Below are 16,223 nucleotides of genomic sequence, written 5' to 3' on the forward strand. Positions count from 1 at the left end.
ACTTATTTCTCATTTAGTAGCATTTTATTCATTTAATAGATGATTGTAATTTTAGGTTTCCCTTGTAAAGATGTGAAAACTGATGCCAGTAGCCTATTAACAAATCATGATAGAAGTGGCGGTAATTTCAATCAACACATGACTTTCACCACCAAAGTGAAGACTGAAGAGCAACATTTTATATGTATCATTTGCAAGAAATCATTGTCAAACAATGATCGTTTAGAACATATGTGTATACAAACTGAGGAAAAATCCTTTGCATGTGAGATTTGCACCAAACAATTTTCAACAAAGAACTATTTAAAAAGGCATATGAAAGCACATACTGATGAAAAACCGTTTGAATGTGAAATTTGCACCAAACAGTTTTCATTAAAGGCTTATTTAAGAAAACACATGAAATTGCATTCTGATGAAAAATCATTTAAATGTGAAATTTGCACCAAACAGTTTCCAAAGAAACGGTACTTAGAAACACACATAAGAATGCATAGTGGTAAAAAATCATTTAAATGTGAAATTTGCACCAAACCGTTTCCAGAGAAACGGTACTTAGAAACACATATGAGAGTGCATACTGGTGAAAAACCATTTGAATGTGAAATTTGCACCAAGAAATTTTCATCAAAGCCTCATTTAACAGTGCATAAGAAATTGCATTCTGATGAAAAATCATTTAAATGTGAAATTTGCACCAAACCGTTTTCAGAGAAACGGTACTTACAAGCACATATGAGAGTGCATACTGGTGAAAAACCATTTCAATGTGAAATTTGCACCAAACAGTTTTCATTGAAACATACTTTAAAAGCGCATATGAGTGTGCATATTGGTCAAAAACCACTTGATTGTGAAAAAACATTTGAATGTGAAATTTGCACCAAAAAATTTTCAACAAAAGTACTTCTCAAATCGCATATGAGTGTGCATACTGGTGAAAAACCGTTTGAATGTGAAATTTGCGTCAAACAGTTTTCAACAAAACAAGTTTTAAAATTGCATATGAGAGTGCATACTGGTGAAAAACCATTTGAATGTTATATTTGCACCAAACAGTTTTCAACAAAACAAGTTTTAAAATTGCATATGAGAGTGCATACTGGTGAAAAACCATTTGAATGTAAAATTTGCAACAAACAGTTTTCAGCAAAGAGTTCTTTCAGAATACATGTGCAATTGCATTCTAATAAAAAATCATTTAGATGTGAAATTTGCACCAAACAGTTTGCAATATATTTATATTTAAAAGCGCATATGAGAGTGCATACGGGTGAAAAATTGTTCGAATGTGAAATTTGTAATAAAAGGTTTTTTTGGAAACAACTTTTAATTGCACATATGAGAGTGCATACTGGTGAGAAACCATTTGAATGTGAAATTTGCAACAAAAAGTTTTCAACGAAAGGGTATTTAAAAACACATATGAGAGTGCATACTTGTGAAAAACCATTTGAATGTGAAATTTGCAACAAAAAATGTTTAACAAGGGGTCATTTAACAATCCATAAAAAATTGCATAGTGGTGAAAGACCATTTAAATGTGGAATTTGCACTAAACAGTTTTCAATCAAACAAAATTTAAAAACGCATATGAGAGTGCATACTGGTGATAAACCATTTGAATGCAAGAAACCATTTGAATGTGAAATTTGCGTCAAACAGTTTTCAACGAAACAAGTTTTAAAATTGCATATGAGAGTGCATACTGGTGAAAAACCATTTGAATGTGATATTTGCACCAAAAAATTTTCAACAAAGAGTCACTTAATGTTGCATAAAAAATTGCATACTGATGAAAAATTTAAATGTGAAATTTGCAACAAACAGTTTTCAATAAAACAAAATTTAAAAACGCATATGAGAGTGCATACTGGTGAAAGACCATTTGAATGTGAAATTTGTAACAAAAAGTTTTCAACGAAACAAGTTTTAAAATTACATAATATGAGAGTGCATACTGGGGAAAAAGCATTTGAGTGAAATTTGCACCAAACAGTTTTCAATGAAAGGGTCTTTAAAAACACATATGAAAGTGCATACTGGTGAAAAATCATTTAGATGTGAAATTTGTAATAAAAAGTTTTCAACGAAACAAGTTTTAAAATGACATGAGAGTGCATACTGTGCGCTTATTTTTGAATCGAGAGAAGATTTTACTCCCTACTAAGCTAACTCGCTTTTCTACTCCTTAATTTCTCTCGACTTTAAAAAACTGTATTCTTGAACAGGGGGAGTAGAAAGTGAGAAGGGAAACTGCGAACAGTGTTGCCGGCTGTTTGTCGAAAATCTCAACCGATCACAAGAGTTAATTTTTAGCAAGTGACATTGACATAGTATTGAGATCCATCTAATTTTCACTTTCGCTTCTTAAAAAACAAAACACTTCTCTCAGCTTTTTTTAAGGTTATTTATTGTTATTTTCGTTCCCATTTCCCAATTTCTCTTACATACTATCAATAGAAATTGTTACTCCTTTGAGAAGGCACATTTCTCTCAAAGATTAAAAGAATTTTTTCAAGAATACAGCATTTTCAGTCTTAGTAAGCCAAGCACTTACTGTACCATTCTACCATTTTAACTTAAAGTAACATAAGTCACTTTCTCTTACCATTTCTACTCCCTGAAATTCAAGAATAAGGCCTAAGCATATTTGTATTAAACAGTTTTCAACGAAACAAATTTTAAAATCACATATGAGTGCATTTGAATGTGATATCTGCACCAAAAAATGTTCGACAAATTGTTATTTAACATTCCATAAGAAATTGCATACTGATGAAAAACCATTTGAATGTGATATCCGCTCCAAGCAATTTTTCACAAAAACTACATTAAAGTCACATATAACACAGCATAGTGATGAGAAACAAAATGCGCGAATTATAGAGAAATTTGACTCCTAAACACGGCATATAAAATCCTCTCAAACATCATTCTTAGTAGACTAAATCCTTATACTAAAAGTGTCTTAAGAGAATATCAAGTGGGTTTTCACGCTCAGATCAACATTATATCAACTATTCACGCTGAGACAGCTTCTAGAAAAGGGATGGGAGTATAACGGACCCATACACAATCTCTTCATAGACTTTCGACAGGCATATGACAGCGTAGAAAGAAGCCAAGTATGGAATGTCATGGCGGAATTCTCAATACCAAAGAAACTCATTCGGATGACTAAAGTCTGTATGGAGGGTGGAATATCTAAAGTTCGTGTAAATAATAAACTGTCTGACAGCTTTGAAATCAATAGTGGACTGCAGTGGTGGATCCAAGGGGGTGTCACGGCGGTCATAAATTCCAGACGAAAGTAAATATCAATTTAATATGTAATTGTATGTTGAACACAGGAACACAGTTGTATGTTGACCTGGGTTGTAAGATTTATTATAGTTACATGTTTGCCCAAAGACTCTTGATCCAATACCATGGGCAGTTAAATGCATCAGTAAACCATATTAAGTCTCCATTAATATTTGGGACGTTTTGTTCTCTAGACGGTATAATTGCGTTAATCTTCTCAGTGAAGATTAGTTCTGGTGTGATCATATCTGAGTTCATCATAAAGATTGATTTCTCAAGTATACCCCCAGTAGTGTTTATGTGGCCATTCCATAAATAATTCGGCCTACAAGTATTGTTTGCCTTCAGTCTCAGGACTTTTCATCTTCTAATATGACCTACACAAACATATGTTTTCAACTTAGTCTAGATTGGACTTCCTCCAATTATTATATATTATTTATTTCTCGTTTAGTAGCATTTCTTTGATTTAATAGACGATTGTAATTTTAGGTTTCCCTTGTAAAGATGTGAAAACTGATGCCAGTAGCCTTTTAACAAATCATGATCGAAGTGGCAGTACTTTCAATCAACACATAACTTCCACTACCAAAGTGAAGACTGAAGAACAACATTTTATATGTATCATTTGCAAGAAATCAGTGTCAAACAATGATCGTTTAGAACATATGTGTATACAGACTGAGGAAAAATCCTTTACATGTGAGATTTGCACCAAACAATTTTCAACAAAGAAATATTTAAGAAGGCATATGAAAGCGCATACTGATCAAAAACAGTTTGAATGTGAAATTTGTAATAAAAAGTTTTCATCAAAGCCTCATTTAACATTGCATAACAAATTGCATTCTGATGAAAAATCATTTAAATGTGAAATTTGTAACAAAAAGTTTTCAACAAAGGGTTATTTAAGAAGTCACAAAAAATGGCATTTTGATGAAAAATCATTAAAATGTGAAATTTGCACCAAACCCTTTCCCGAGAAACGGTACTTAGAAACACATATGAGAGTACATACTGGTGAAAAACCATTTGAATGTGAAATTTGTAACAAAAAGTTTTCAACAAAGGGTTATTTAAGAAAACACAAAAAATGGCATTTTGATGAAAAATCATTAAAATGTGAAATTTGCACCAAACCCTTTCCCGAGAAACGGTACTTAGAAACACATATGAGAGTGCATACTGGTGAAAAACCATTTGAATGTGAAATTTGTAACAAAAAGTTTTCATCAAAGCCTCATTTAACATTGCATAACAAATTGCATTCTGATGAAAAATTTAAATGTGAAATTTGTAACAAAAAGTTTTCAACAAAGGGTTATTTAAGAAAACACAAAAAATGGCATTTTGATGAAAAATCATTAAAATGTGAAATTTGCACCAAACCCTTTCCAGATAAACGGTGCTTAGAAACACATATGAGAGTGCATACTGGTGAAAAACCATTTGAATGTGAAATTTGTAACAAAAAGTATACATCAAAGCCTCATTTAACATTGCATAACAAATTGCATTCTGATGAAAAATCATTTAAATGTGAAATTTGCACCAAACCGTTTTCAGAGAAACGGTACTTACAAGAACATATGAGAGTGCATACTGGTGAAAAACCGTTTGAATGTGAAATTTGCACTAAACAGTTTTCATTGAAACCTAATTTAAAAAAGCATATACGTGTGCATATTGGTGAAAAACCATTTGAATGTGAGATTTGTAACAAAAAGTTTTCATTCAAACAAGTTTTAAAAGATCATATGAGAGTGCATACTGGTGAAAAATTTAAATGTGAAATTTGCACCAAAAAGTTTTCAATCAAACAAAATTTAAAAACGCATATGAGAGTGCATACTGATAAAAAACCGTTTGAATGTGAAAAACTATGAATATGAAATTTGCATCAAACAGTTTTCAACGAAACAAAATTTAACAACGCAAATGAGAGTGCATATTGGTGAAAAACCATTTGAATGTGATATTTGCTCAAAGCAATTTTTCACAAAAGCTACATTAAAATCACATCTAACACAACATAATGATAAGAAACAAAATGCGCACATTATAGAGAAATTTCACTCTTAAACACGGCATATAAACTCCTCTCAAACATCATTCTTAGTAGACTAAACCCTTATACTAAAAATCTCCTAGGAGAATATCAAGCTGGTTTTCACGCTCAGATCCACAATATATTAATCATTCACGCTGAGACAGTTTCTAGAAAAGGGATGGGAGTATAACGGACCCATACACAATCTCTTCATAGACTTTCGATATGCATATGATATAATAGTAGAAAGAAGCCAAGTATGGAATGCCATGGCGGAATTCTCAATACCAAAGAAACTCATTAGGATGACTAAAGTCTGTATGGAGGGTGGAATATCTAAAGTTCTTGTAAATAATAAACTGTTTGGCAGCTTTGAAATCAATAGTGGACTGCAGTGGTGGATCCAAGGGGGGGCCACGGAGGTCGTGACTTCTCCAGACGAAAGTAAATATCAATTCAATAATTGTATGTTGAACACAGCTGTATGTTGAACTGGGTTGTAAGATTTATTATAGTTACATGTTTGCCCAACGACTCTTGATCCAATATCATGTGCAGTTAGATCCATTAGTAAATCATATTAAGTCTCCATTAATATTTGGGACCTTTTGTTCTCGAGATGGTATAATTGCGTTAATCTTCTCAGTGAAGATTAGTTCTGGTGTGATCATATCTGAGTTGATCATAAAGATTGATTTCTTAAGTATATTCCCAGTAGTGTTTATACGGTTATTCAATACATAATTCGGCCTACAAGTATTGTTTGCCTTGAGTCTCAGGACTTTTCAACTTCTAATGAACCTACACAAACATATGTCTTCAACTCGGTCTAGATTGGACTTCCACAATTATTATACATTACTTATTTCTCATTTAGTAGCGTTTTATTGATTTAACAGAGGATTGTAGGTTTCTCTTGTGAAGATATGAAAACTGATGCCAGTAGCCTTTTAACAAATCATGATCGAAGTGGTAGTACTTTCAATCAATACGTAACTTCCACTACCAAAGTGAAAACTCAAGAACAACATTTTATATGTATCATTTGCAAGAAATCAGTGTCAAACAATGATCGTTTAGAACATAATATATGTATACAGACTGAGGAAAAATCCTTTGCATGTGAAGTTTTGAAACAAGTTTTGAAATCGCATATGAGAGTGCATACTGGTGAAAAACCACTTGAATGTGATATTTGCACCAAAAAATGTTCAACAAAGGGTTATTTAACATTCCATAAGAAATTGCATACTGATAAAAAATTTAAATGTGGAATTTGCACCAGTTTTCAATCGAACAAAATTTAAAAACGCATGAGGGTGCATACTGTTAAAAAACCAGTTGAATGTGAAATTTGTAACAAAAAATTTGCAATGAAACTATATTTAAAATCACATATGAGAGTGCATACTGGTGAAAAACCATTTGAGTGTAAGAAATCATACACGTGCGAAATTTGCACCAAACAATTTTCAAGAAAAGTACTTCTAAAATCGCATATGAGTGTGCATACTGGTGAAAAACCATTTGAATGTGAAATTTGCATTAACCCTTAAACGCCGAAGGGTGGGTAATATTCCCGTGTAACATATTTATTATGTGGGTGTTCCAAAATTTTTAAAAAATTATTTATTATTAAAAAGACAGCCCTTTATCGAATGTTAATTTGGTTCTATCGGATATTTTGATATGTTTTTATTAACACTGATATAATATTTTGAGTTAAATATGGATGGACACAAAATGTCCACCTTTTGTAAAGGTTTCTATATGATTTCTCGTTGGCAGGAACATAATCCACATAATTATTGATGTATAATTACATAATCGACATAATTATCCGCCACACTAATGAGGAGGCTTAAGGAAAGAATGTGGAGAAAGTCGACATATCTGAAATACTGACTTTTACTAATATATTAATTTTGATGTAAGTACTTCGTAATTTTGTTGAAGGCTTGTACATCGTTTATATTATTATTTTAGCAAATGCTGTGTTTATTAAGCATAAGATTCTTAAGTTTAAGCCTATTCTAACATTTGTAACAACTCTCTGTAAAAATATGTTAGCTATTTTCGAGGTGGACCTTTTTTACCCACCGTTTTGCATACATTGAACCTACATAAGGTTGGGCGTTTAAGGGTTAAACAATTTTCAATGCAAATCAGTTTTGCATCAAACAATTTTTGGTGCAAAATTACATATAACACCAGTTAACACCTATAGCATCCAGAAAACTTCTCGATCGAAAGTTTTGATCAGACAAACGAAAAGGGTAGGTATAAACTTTGAAGAGTGCTGTATAGTTGAACTCTTTCGAATATTTTTCATAAGCCGCTCTAAGTTGAAGCCTAATCCATCAATCTGTGTAGTATACGTTTTTTTATTAAATTTAATAAAAATATATTTCTTCACTTCTCTTTGCTTGTTTGAAATCGTACCGTTTCATTGAATCACCCCTTATAAGAGACGATTTGAATCAATCAGTTTAGTTATAAATTTGATGTTACGCGCGGCAAATAACTTGTAATTAAATAAAAAAATTAGATGTGTTAGCAACAATGGTGTTAGTTTTTAGTATATGTATAGTATTGTATACTGTGATTTATAAATTCTTGTAAATAAATAAAATATAAATTAACTGTATTTTTTTAAATAAAGTGTTAAAAATACTTTTAAAGATAAAAATAATTTTAAATAATTTAATGATTGATATAGTACTGCCAACACAAAGATCTAGTCATAACGAATACTTGCTATAAGCTACCACCCAGCAGGCTTTACACATGGAGGTCGCATTTAGACCGACATCGGGGCATTATAAGGAATCAAATAGATTACGTCACAATTAATAGAAGGTACAGGAATGCTATTACTAACGTCTCTGCATTACCTGGAGCAGACATAGGATCCGGCCACAATCTCTTAGTAGCAAATATTAAACTGCGGCTCGCTACAGCTAAAAGAAAAAACCAGCAGGCATCAGTAAACATTATAGAAAACTCAAAAACAATGATACAAGAGAAGCGTACACCGAAGAAATAAACAATAGGTTTTCTAATATGACAACTGAGAATGGTGTTGAAAAGTCATGGACCACCATAAAATAATTGACGATCTGAACAACACTTTTTTTTACGAAAATAAAAGAACTACAATAGAACTCGTTAAATACGGGGTGTTGATTAACTGGAGGTGAATGTTGGTTTTATAAAACACTACTTGTGCATACTTATTTATTGAACACAACTAAATATATTAGTAACGAGTTGGTGTGCTTACGATATAACCATCTGATGATGTATTTGCTTTACGAATGATAATAATTATTGATAACACATCCAATTAGAATAGAATCACGCTTCTTTAGCTGGATGTATAAGTAAAGTGTAAGGTGTTGTTTTGAATGCTGATACAGCGTGACCGTGAATTACAATAATATTGACTAGCTGACCAAGCGTTATTGCCGATTAGTGTACTTGTGTTGAGAAATCTGTGTCACCTACTTAATTGAAAACAAAAGTGGTGTTTGTTTTTCTAGGACATTTAAAAATTAAAAGAATATGTCTTGCTCTTATTTTTGGATGCTGATAATCCTGATACACTACCAAGAATGAGTGATGACAGAAGAAATATTAAAGTTTATGGAACAACGCAGGCAGTGTAAGATTAGACAGAACCAAAGTAGGATACCGAAATATACACAGTCAAATTCGTAAAGAAATCATAGCGGCGAAGGATATTTGGATGACAACACTTTGCACCGAGGCTGAAAACCTATGTAAACTCGGCGAAAGCTTCAATCTTCAGAAGAATATTAAGGAAATTGCGGGTATCTTCAAGAAAAAACAATACACTGATATACATAATGACCAAAATTAACTAATAACGGTTAACGGACCCTAGCGACATACTTAACGATAAGGGGTTAGATGTAAGAACAGACGTATGTTGACTGCTAAAGCTTATTTATAAAAATATATTGTTAGGTAACATACGAACTGAATCGCCCCAAATTTATTTTCTGTTACTTTTGTGTCTTTTTTTTTTGAAGATATTAATAAAGACCTTATCCAGATTTAGCCATACTGCTCACACTCCCTCTAAGAGGAAAATGGACTCATCCCAGATACCTACGGTACCTTTACTATTATTATTAAGACTTTTTCCAGATTTAGCCATACGGCTCACACTCACACTCCCTTTAAGGGGAAAATGGACTCATCCCAGATACCTACGGTACTTTACTATTTTTATAAGGACCTTTTCCAGATTTAGCCATACGGCTCACACTTTCTCTAAGGTGAAAATTGACTCATCCCAGATACCTACGGTACCTTTACTATTATTAAGACCTTTTCCAGATTTAGCCACACGGCTCACACTGCCTCTAAGGGGAAAATTGACTCATCCCAGATACCTAAGGTATCAAAAGGATTGAGCTCTGGTGGGACTTTTTCCATGTTATCGAGCCCTAGGTGACTTGGTATGCAGGTGTATCTCCCAAAAATTTTCGTACACTTCTGGCCGTCGCGAGTAGTACAGCTTTCTGGATGGTCTTATAAAGATTCATTGAGACCCAGCTTTTTTATGCTTTCGAAGAGGGTCTTCGGAATGACTCCAGTAGTAGACATAATAATCGGTATTATCTGGGTACTTTGCATTCTCCATTGTCTCCGTATTTGAATTTCCATATCTCTGTACTTGACAGAGTACTCTCCCACATATAACAATTTCATGTTCTTAGTAGATTCATAGAACATGTATATAGAACTCAGTATATACTGAGAATATGCGTAATTACCATTACGAGTGTGCAGAGCATATACTACATTATAGTACTTAAACGTTCTATGTATATACCCAGAATGTATTACCGCACTGCTTTTCAGTATACCAAGAATATACTTTTTAGAACATTCCAAGCAAGTGCTATAAACCTTCTATTTATATACTTAGAATATACTACCGCACATCTTTTTAGTATGTGTGAAGAATATACTTTTAAAAATATATATTAAGTATGTTTTCAGTTTTCAGCATCACCTAATCTCATCCTAGGCTCTACCAAGTATCATATTTACATATTCAAATTGCATACGAGAATGTAATTAGTACATTTTACAATATTACCTACTTAAAAAGTAAATAGGTACATATAAATTTTAGTTATTTGTATAAATATTATATAGGTAAGTATATATTATATTTTGGTATTATGTGCATATCAAAATAAACATGCTGAATATATAAACATAATACCTAGATATAAATATTATATATTTAGTGAAACTAAACTATAACTAAAATTTATATATTTTGTAATTACCTACTATATATTTAAGTAATATTGAGTTACCAAAATCAATTCAATATTTTCAAGCACTACAAACAAAATAAACAGATTATGTATGTTTCTAGTCCTAGTTTCTAGTATACTTTGTCGTTAGTCTTCCTCCTAACACAGAATTCAAGCATAGATTGGATACAAATGCCTGTACACTGTGCCTGTTTAGTGTTAGCGTTTTTATTTTCATAAAACCTTTGTTAATTCCTATGCAGGTAGAATGAGAAGGGTCATTTCCGTTATTCCGTTTGCATTATTTCGATCTTTTACGATCTGGTAATGGTGTATTCTTTTATAAACAGCAATTGCATGTATATCTAACAAATTCCAGCGATGTAAAAATACTCGTGGTAAAATCTAAATGGTAAATTCATTTCAATTATGAAAACGAAATTTTTTTCTTTAACCTTTAACTACACGCGCTGGCGTATTTTGTACGCCAGATATAAGAATTCTACTGCAAATATATTTAAAAATTTAATTTTTGACCTTGTTTATGTCTCTAACCTATCACTGGAATGTGCTTTACAATTTGGTTTTAGTTTCACTTTAATCGGCGTTCTGGGAAGATCGTAATTTACAGTTTATTGTTTGTCGTTTCGGGTGGTGGACAATATGCGCCACGATTATATTAATATAAGTAGTAATATAAGTACATATTTCAATTGTTTTTTAGTCATTATGACACAAAATATATTTTTCCTTATAAACAATACTTTTTTCTCCCGTAAAAATCTCATTTCAAAAAATTTTTTATTAGCAGTTTTATTTATCATGGAATCCAGTTATTCCGTGATTCCAGTTATAAATCCTAATTGGCTTACTGAGAAGGAACTCCAAGTATTCACTGATGCCGAATAAGGTTTGTAACAAACAATTAAGTGTATTTTTTCACAAAAAAAATAACAAATCCGCTGTTATTGTGTATTTTCTTGTGGCGTATAAAGTACGCCACGCGTGTAGTTATATGTCATAACTTGATGCGCGGGTAGTTAAAGGTTAAGACAAATTAACTTTTAAACTTTTTTACCATACCTACAATTAAAACAATTTTAAGAAATGAATTCGTCCGGGATACCTACATACATAAATTTTATTAATTATTCTAAAAATAGTAAGTTGATAATCTATAAGGCTAACATTATTCTTCCTATACATACATATTCTTTTTAAGATATTTTAAAAGTACATACGTACAAGTATGTGTTAAGCACATACTTTTAATGTATATTCGATGAAAGTATATTCCAATAATATACATTTACGAATTTTCTGAGATACTACGTACACGAATGTGCTCAGTATATTCGGTACGAGAATATTCTTTAAAGTATATGTAAAGAACATGAAATTTAGAATGTTTTTTAGGGTACATGCTATGCTTGTACTACGCATGTACTAAAAAGAATATACTCTGTCGAATGTTGGTAGTATATGCTTTGAAGATGATGCGAACATCATTGTTATGTGGGATGTATTTAAGACCTTTATTATTACATATTATTACTTAATACTAGAAAAATATACACAGCCAATTTGTTTAAGAAGCAGAAGATAGAAGCCACCGCAACTGGGAGACCATTTGTATGGCCCAAGAATCTTGAAGGCTGAGGTTGTACACGCGATCAAACTATTAAAAAATAAAATCCCTGGACCAGAAGATATGTATGCAGAAACAATCAAGTTACTTAGGGCTGTTTTATCGGTGCACCAAAACCTAGGGACAGTGTTTTCTCTGTTATTTAGCGATAAAATATCTCGCAATTTGGACAGGTTATTCGAGATTAGGTTGCATTTAAAATGATGGTTTTACTTTTTTTAAATTCTGTTGAAAAATTGGATTATACTGTTTAACGTGCTATTATAACCAAACTTTTTACGCCATCACTTGGAAGATTTTTTTTTCTGTAATCGTTGATTTTTTTTTTTCACCTTTATGTGTCCAGTAATAATCGAGAAAAGCGTGTTCCAACTTTAAAGAAAATTGCTAAAAATACTGAAATCTAATAGTGAAACGTGTTACTCATCATTGGCGCTTAATTTCATCGTTATCACCTTCGTGACGTTAAATCTCATGAACGTACGGTCAGTTCGCTTGAATCAGAATCCATTTTCAGTTATTCGTTCTTGTATTTTCTTCATCAACTTGCTTAGTGTTTACAGTACCTATTCATAGTTATTTTGAAAACATTAAAGTTCTTTAGTTTACGGGTATTATTAAGTAATATATTATTAGTTTAGTGGTAAGTTACAAGTTCTTTACTTTAAGCGTATTTTTAAGTATTACATTAGTTTAGTGATAAAGTTATACGTGACAAGATAAGAAATGAGTCCCAGTAAACGTCCTAGGCCAAGGAAAAGGAGAGGAATTGCACTACAGTAAGTATTTATTATTTATACAGAGGGAGTCTGTAATTTGGAATAAATTCAATATCTCAAATACTGATTGTTTTTTTGAAAAATGCTCACACCCGTCGATTAGTATTTCAAATTGTCCTTTTTGACATACAATAATAATGTATACAGGGTGCCCCAATTTTTAAATGGCAACAGTGTCATTTTGATAGCTATTTTCATAGAGTGTGTAAACATACCTTCAAAATATCAAATTTTTATTCCCTACCCTTTACAAGATAATAAAAAATAACAAAGTTATGTATGTAATTTGGAATAAATTTAATAATTCAAATACTAATTGTTTTTTTGAAAAATGCTCAGACCCGTCGATTAGTATTTTAAATTGTCATTTTTGACATACAATAATAATGTATACATGGTGTCCCAATTTAGAGATATGACGTCATCGTTGATTTTCTTAAAAGGCAACACTATCATTTTGATAGCTATTTTGATAGGGTGTGTAAAGTTATACATAGCTGCAAAAATTTGAAATTAATTTTGTTCTAAGAGCTACGATACACGGTGTAAAGCTGCAGCGATATCATTCAATGAAAGAGAGCATTACTTTAGTGACCTACATAAGAAAATGACCATGAAAAGTCCAGGAAAATATACAAACAAATACATAGAACAATTCAAAAGAGTAGGGAACAAAAGAAGACTGTGTAGAGAATTACACCCAGTAATAAAGAAAAAAAAAAAAGAAAAATTGCACCAGCTGAATAAAAATTACGGTGCATTAGATATAGAAATAACAACAAGAGAGAAAGTTTTGGAATCCTTACAAAAAAGTAATGAGGAGATTGCAAAAATAGAACAATCTACCAGGGGCCAATCTACAAATTTTTTGTGGAAAGAATACAGACAGAATCGTTTGACAGCCTCTAAGTTTGGAATTGTATGCAAATTGAGGAAATCTACAAACCCTGCAAACACTACAAAAAAATATTGTTTTCAGATTTTCACGGATCTGCTGCTACAAGGTGGGGACAAGACCATGAGGCAATAATTGCAAAACTGGAATTTGAAGCAAAATATAATTTAAAAGTACGCGAATGTGGATTATTCATTTCTGCAGAAAATCCGTTTCTTGCAGAGAGTCCGGATGGCATTATTGATGACGATCATATCGTAGAAGTAAAATGCCCTTATTCGGCTTGTAAGTTGTCCCCAGAAGAAGCTGTCAAATTAAAAAAAATTAAATACGTTCAAGGACAGCTAGCAATAGCTCAGAAAAAATATTGCTACTTTATTGTTTGGACACCTGGGTTTGTTTTGTATTGTTTGTTATGGGTTTCATTGTTGATAAGGTACATATTTATATTAGTTTATAAATGTATTAGAAACTTTTTTTTTCATGTCAGAATTTTTAAAATATTCAAACAATATTTTTATGATTACTATTATTATTATTATTTATGTATCATTATTTATCGGACACTTAATGCTGATACCTGCACATACTAAACTACACAAACTAATTTAAATATTTTCTAATTACAGATAAAAGCCGAGCCGGAATTCTGGAATCAAATACAGGCAAATTGTTATATTGAAAATATGTTAACACATATTTTAAGTACATAGTACAAAAGTATTTTCAGATTACTTTCTTCTAATAAAATACAAAACAGGATGTTTTAAAATAAGACAGAAAATTATACTACTATCCACGATTTGTGTTTTATTCATCAATTTGATACTTTTCTTATGTAACTGCACCCTATAAATATATTAAAATAATGTCTATTCCATTCAGAGGACTTTTTCCTCACAGTGCGTCGCCTAGGAATACTTGCTAGATAAATACATTTACTATTATGATGGTTTGGCAGGTACCAATTTTTTATAGATAAATGAAAATACTTTTGAAGATATTCTTCTTTAGCGGCGAATCGATTGAGGGTAAAATTTGATTGATCCCCGCGCATGCGCACACCGACAGTATGGTATTAGTGGTTATACGGGCTCTGATTGGGTGTTGAAATTTTGAAATGATCTGTCAATAATTGTTCAATATGGAGATTATCGGTAAACAAAAATATTGTATATTAGTTTTTATTGATGTGTGGACAGAAATAAAATCAAATTTATAATTATAGTGACTTTTTAAATAGTTTTGAAAGGCCGCAGGTACGTAATTCTAAATGTTTCAGTTGGAAATACCTAATAGTTTCAATACCTATCTATTTGGAAAATGTAAACAAAATAATGTAGTTACCTATTAGTAGGCAATGCTTTAATTTACATAATCTGATTACGAACAAACTTTCTACAAATCTTCATCTCATATATTGTTTTCTTACTCTATATTTTGTTGTATTTTATTTCGACAAAAATCAAACTAATAATTTTATTAAATTCATATAAATTTATGGTGTAAACGTTTAGTTTGTGTATATTCCCACATGACGTACACGCGAATGTGGTCTAGTTTGAAATGCCGTCAGCTTTCGTACGGCGCGGTAGACGTGAAGTGGGTTCAAGCCCCAAGCAAGTTATTATTTTTTTATTTTTTTTTATAGATTTTATGATTGTAAGTATATTATTATATAATTTTTGAAGATATTCTTCTTTTTTGAAAGTGGTAGATAAGAAAGTTAGTTTGATTTTTAAATAAAATAAGTACAAATAACCTTTTAAGTATATTTACTTCGTTTAAATTACCTATTATATAATAGAAGAATATCTTCTTACGTGCGTACAAAGTACACACACATTCTTTTTTTCTTTAATTTTTACTAGGCTAATATCAGTTTTCTCTAACAAATAAATAACTTCTTGGGATCATTTTCAAGCTATAACTGCGAAATTGTTTATTTGTTTGTGACAACAAATTGTAATTTTTTTATAATAATACACTGCGGTACAAAAAAATCGATCCACTAAAAATTTGGTCATTTTTGAAGTTTCGAATTTCCTAAACCTGTTGTCCGATTTAAGTGATTTTTTACCACGTTATAGCCTTATTCATTGACAATATCGCTGTAATAATATTGTTGCTAGACAGTCAAACTGTCATTGTATACCGGGTGTACGAATCAAACTGTGTTTTTTCTCAAAGTTCGCATCACCATGTGGATTATTCTAGCATTTATAAAATACTGAAATTAAAACAC

The 16,223-nt window shown here is 31.5% G+C and overlaps 1 protein-coding gene across 2 annotated transcripts in view; it reads left to right on the plus strand.

The window, feature by feature from the left end:
• LOC114326338 (gastrula zinc finger protein XlCGF57.1-like) overlaps positions 1-7,998 on the plus strand; it is a 33,479-nt gene extending 25,481 nt beyond the window's left edge. The window contains exons 2-3 of one of the 2 annotated variants that reach the window (XM_028274675.2): positions 56-3,313; positions 3,799-4,020. In XM_028274675.2, the coding sequence (XP_028130476.2) occupies positions 56-1,983 (1,928 nt within the window). In that variant the 3' untranslated portion in view covers positions 1,984-3,313; positions 3,799-4,020. Of the gene's footprint in view, positions 1-55; positions 3,314-3,798 lie in introns of both variants that reach the window. The other variant, XM_050646172.1, reaches the window with a different exon arrangement.
• The last annotated feature ends 8,225 nt before the right edge of the window (positions 7,999-16,223 follow it).

Source organism: Diabrotica virgifera, chromosome 3 (genome assembly GCF_917563875.1).
Source record: "Diabrotica virgifera virgifera chromosome 3, PGI_DIABVI_V3a".
Classification (NCBI taxonomy): Eukaryota; Metazoa; Arthropoda; class Insecta; order Coleoptera; family Chrysomelidae; genus Diabrotica; species Diabrotica virgifera.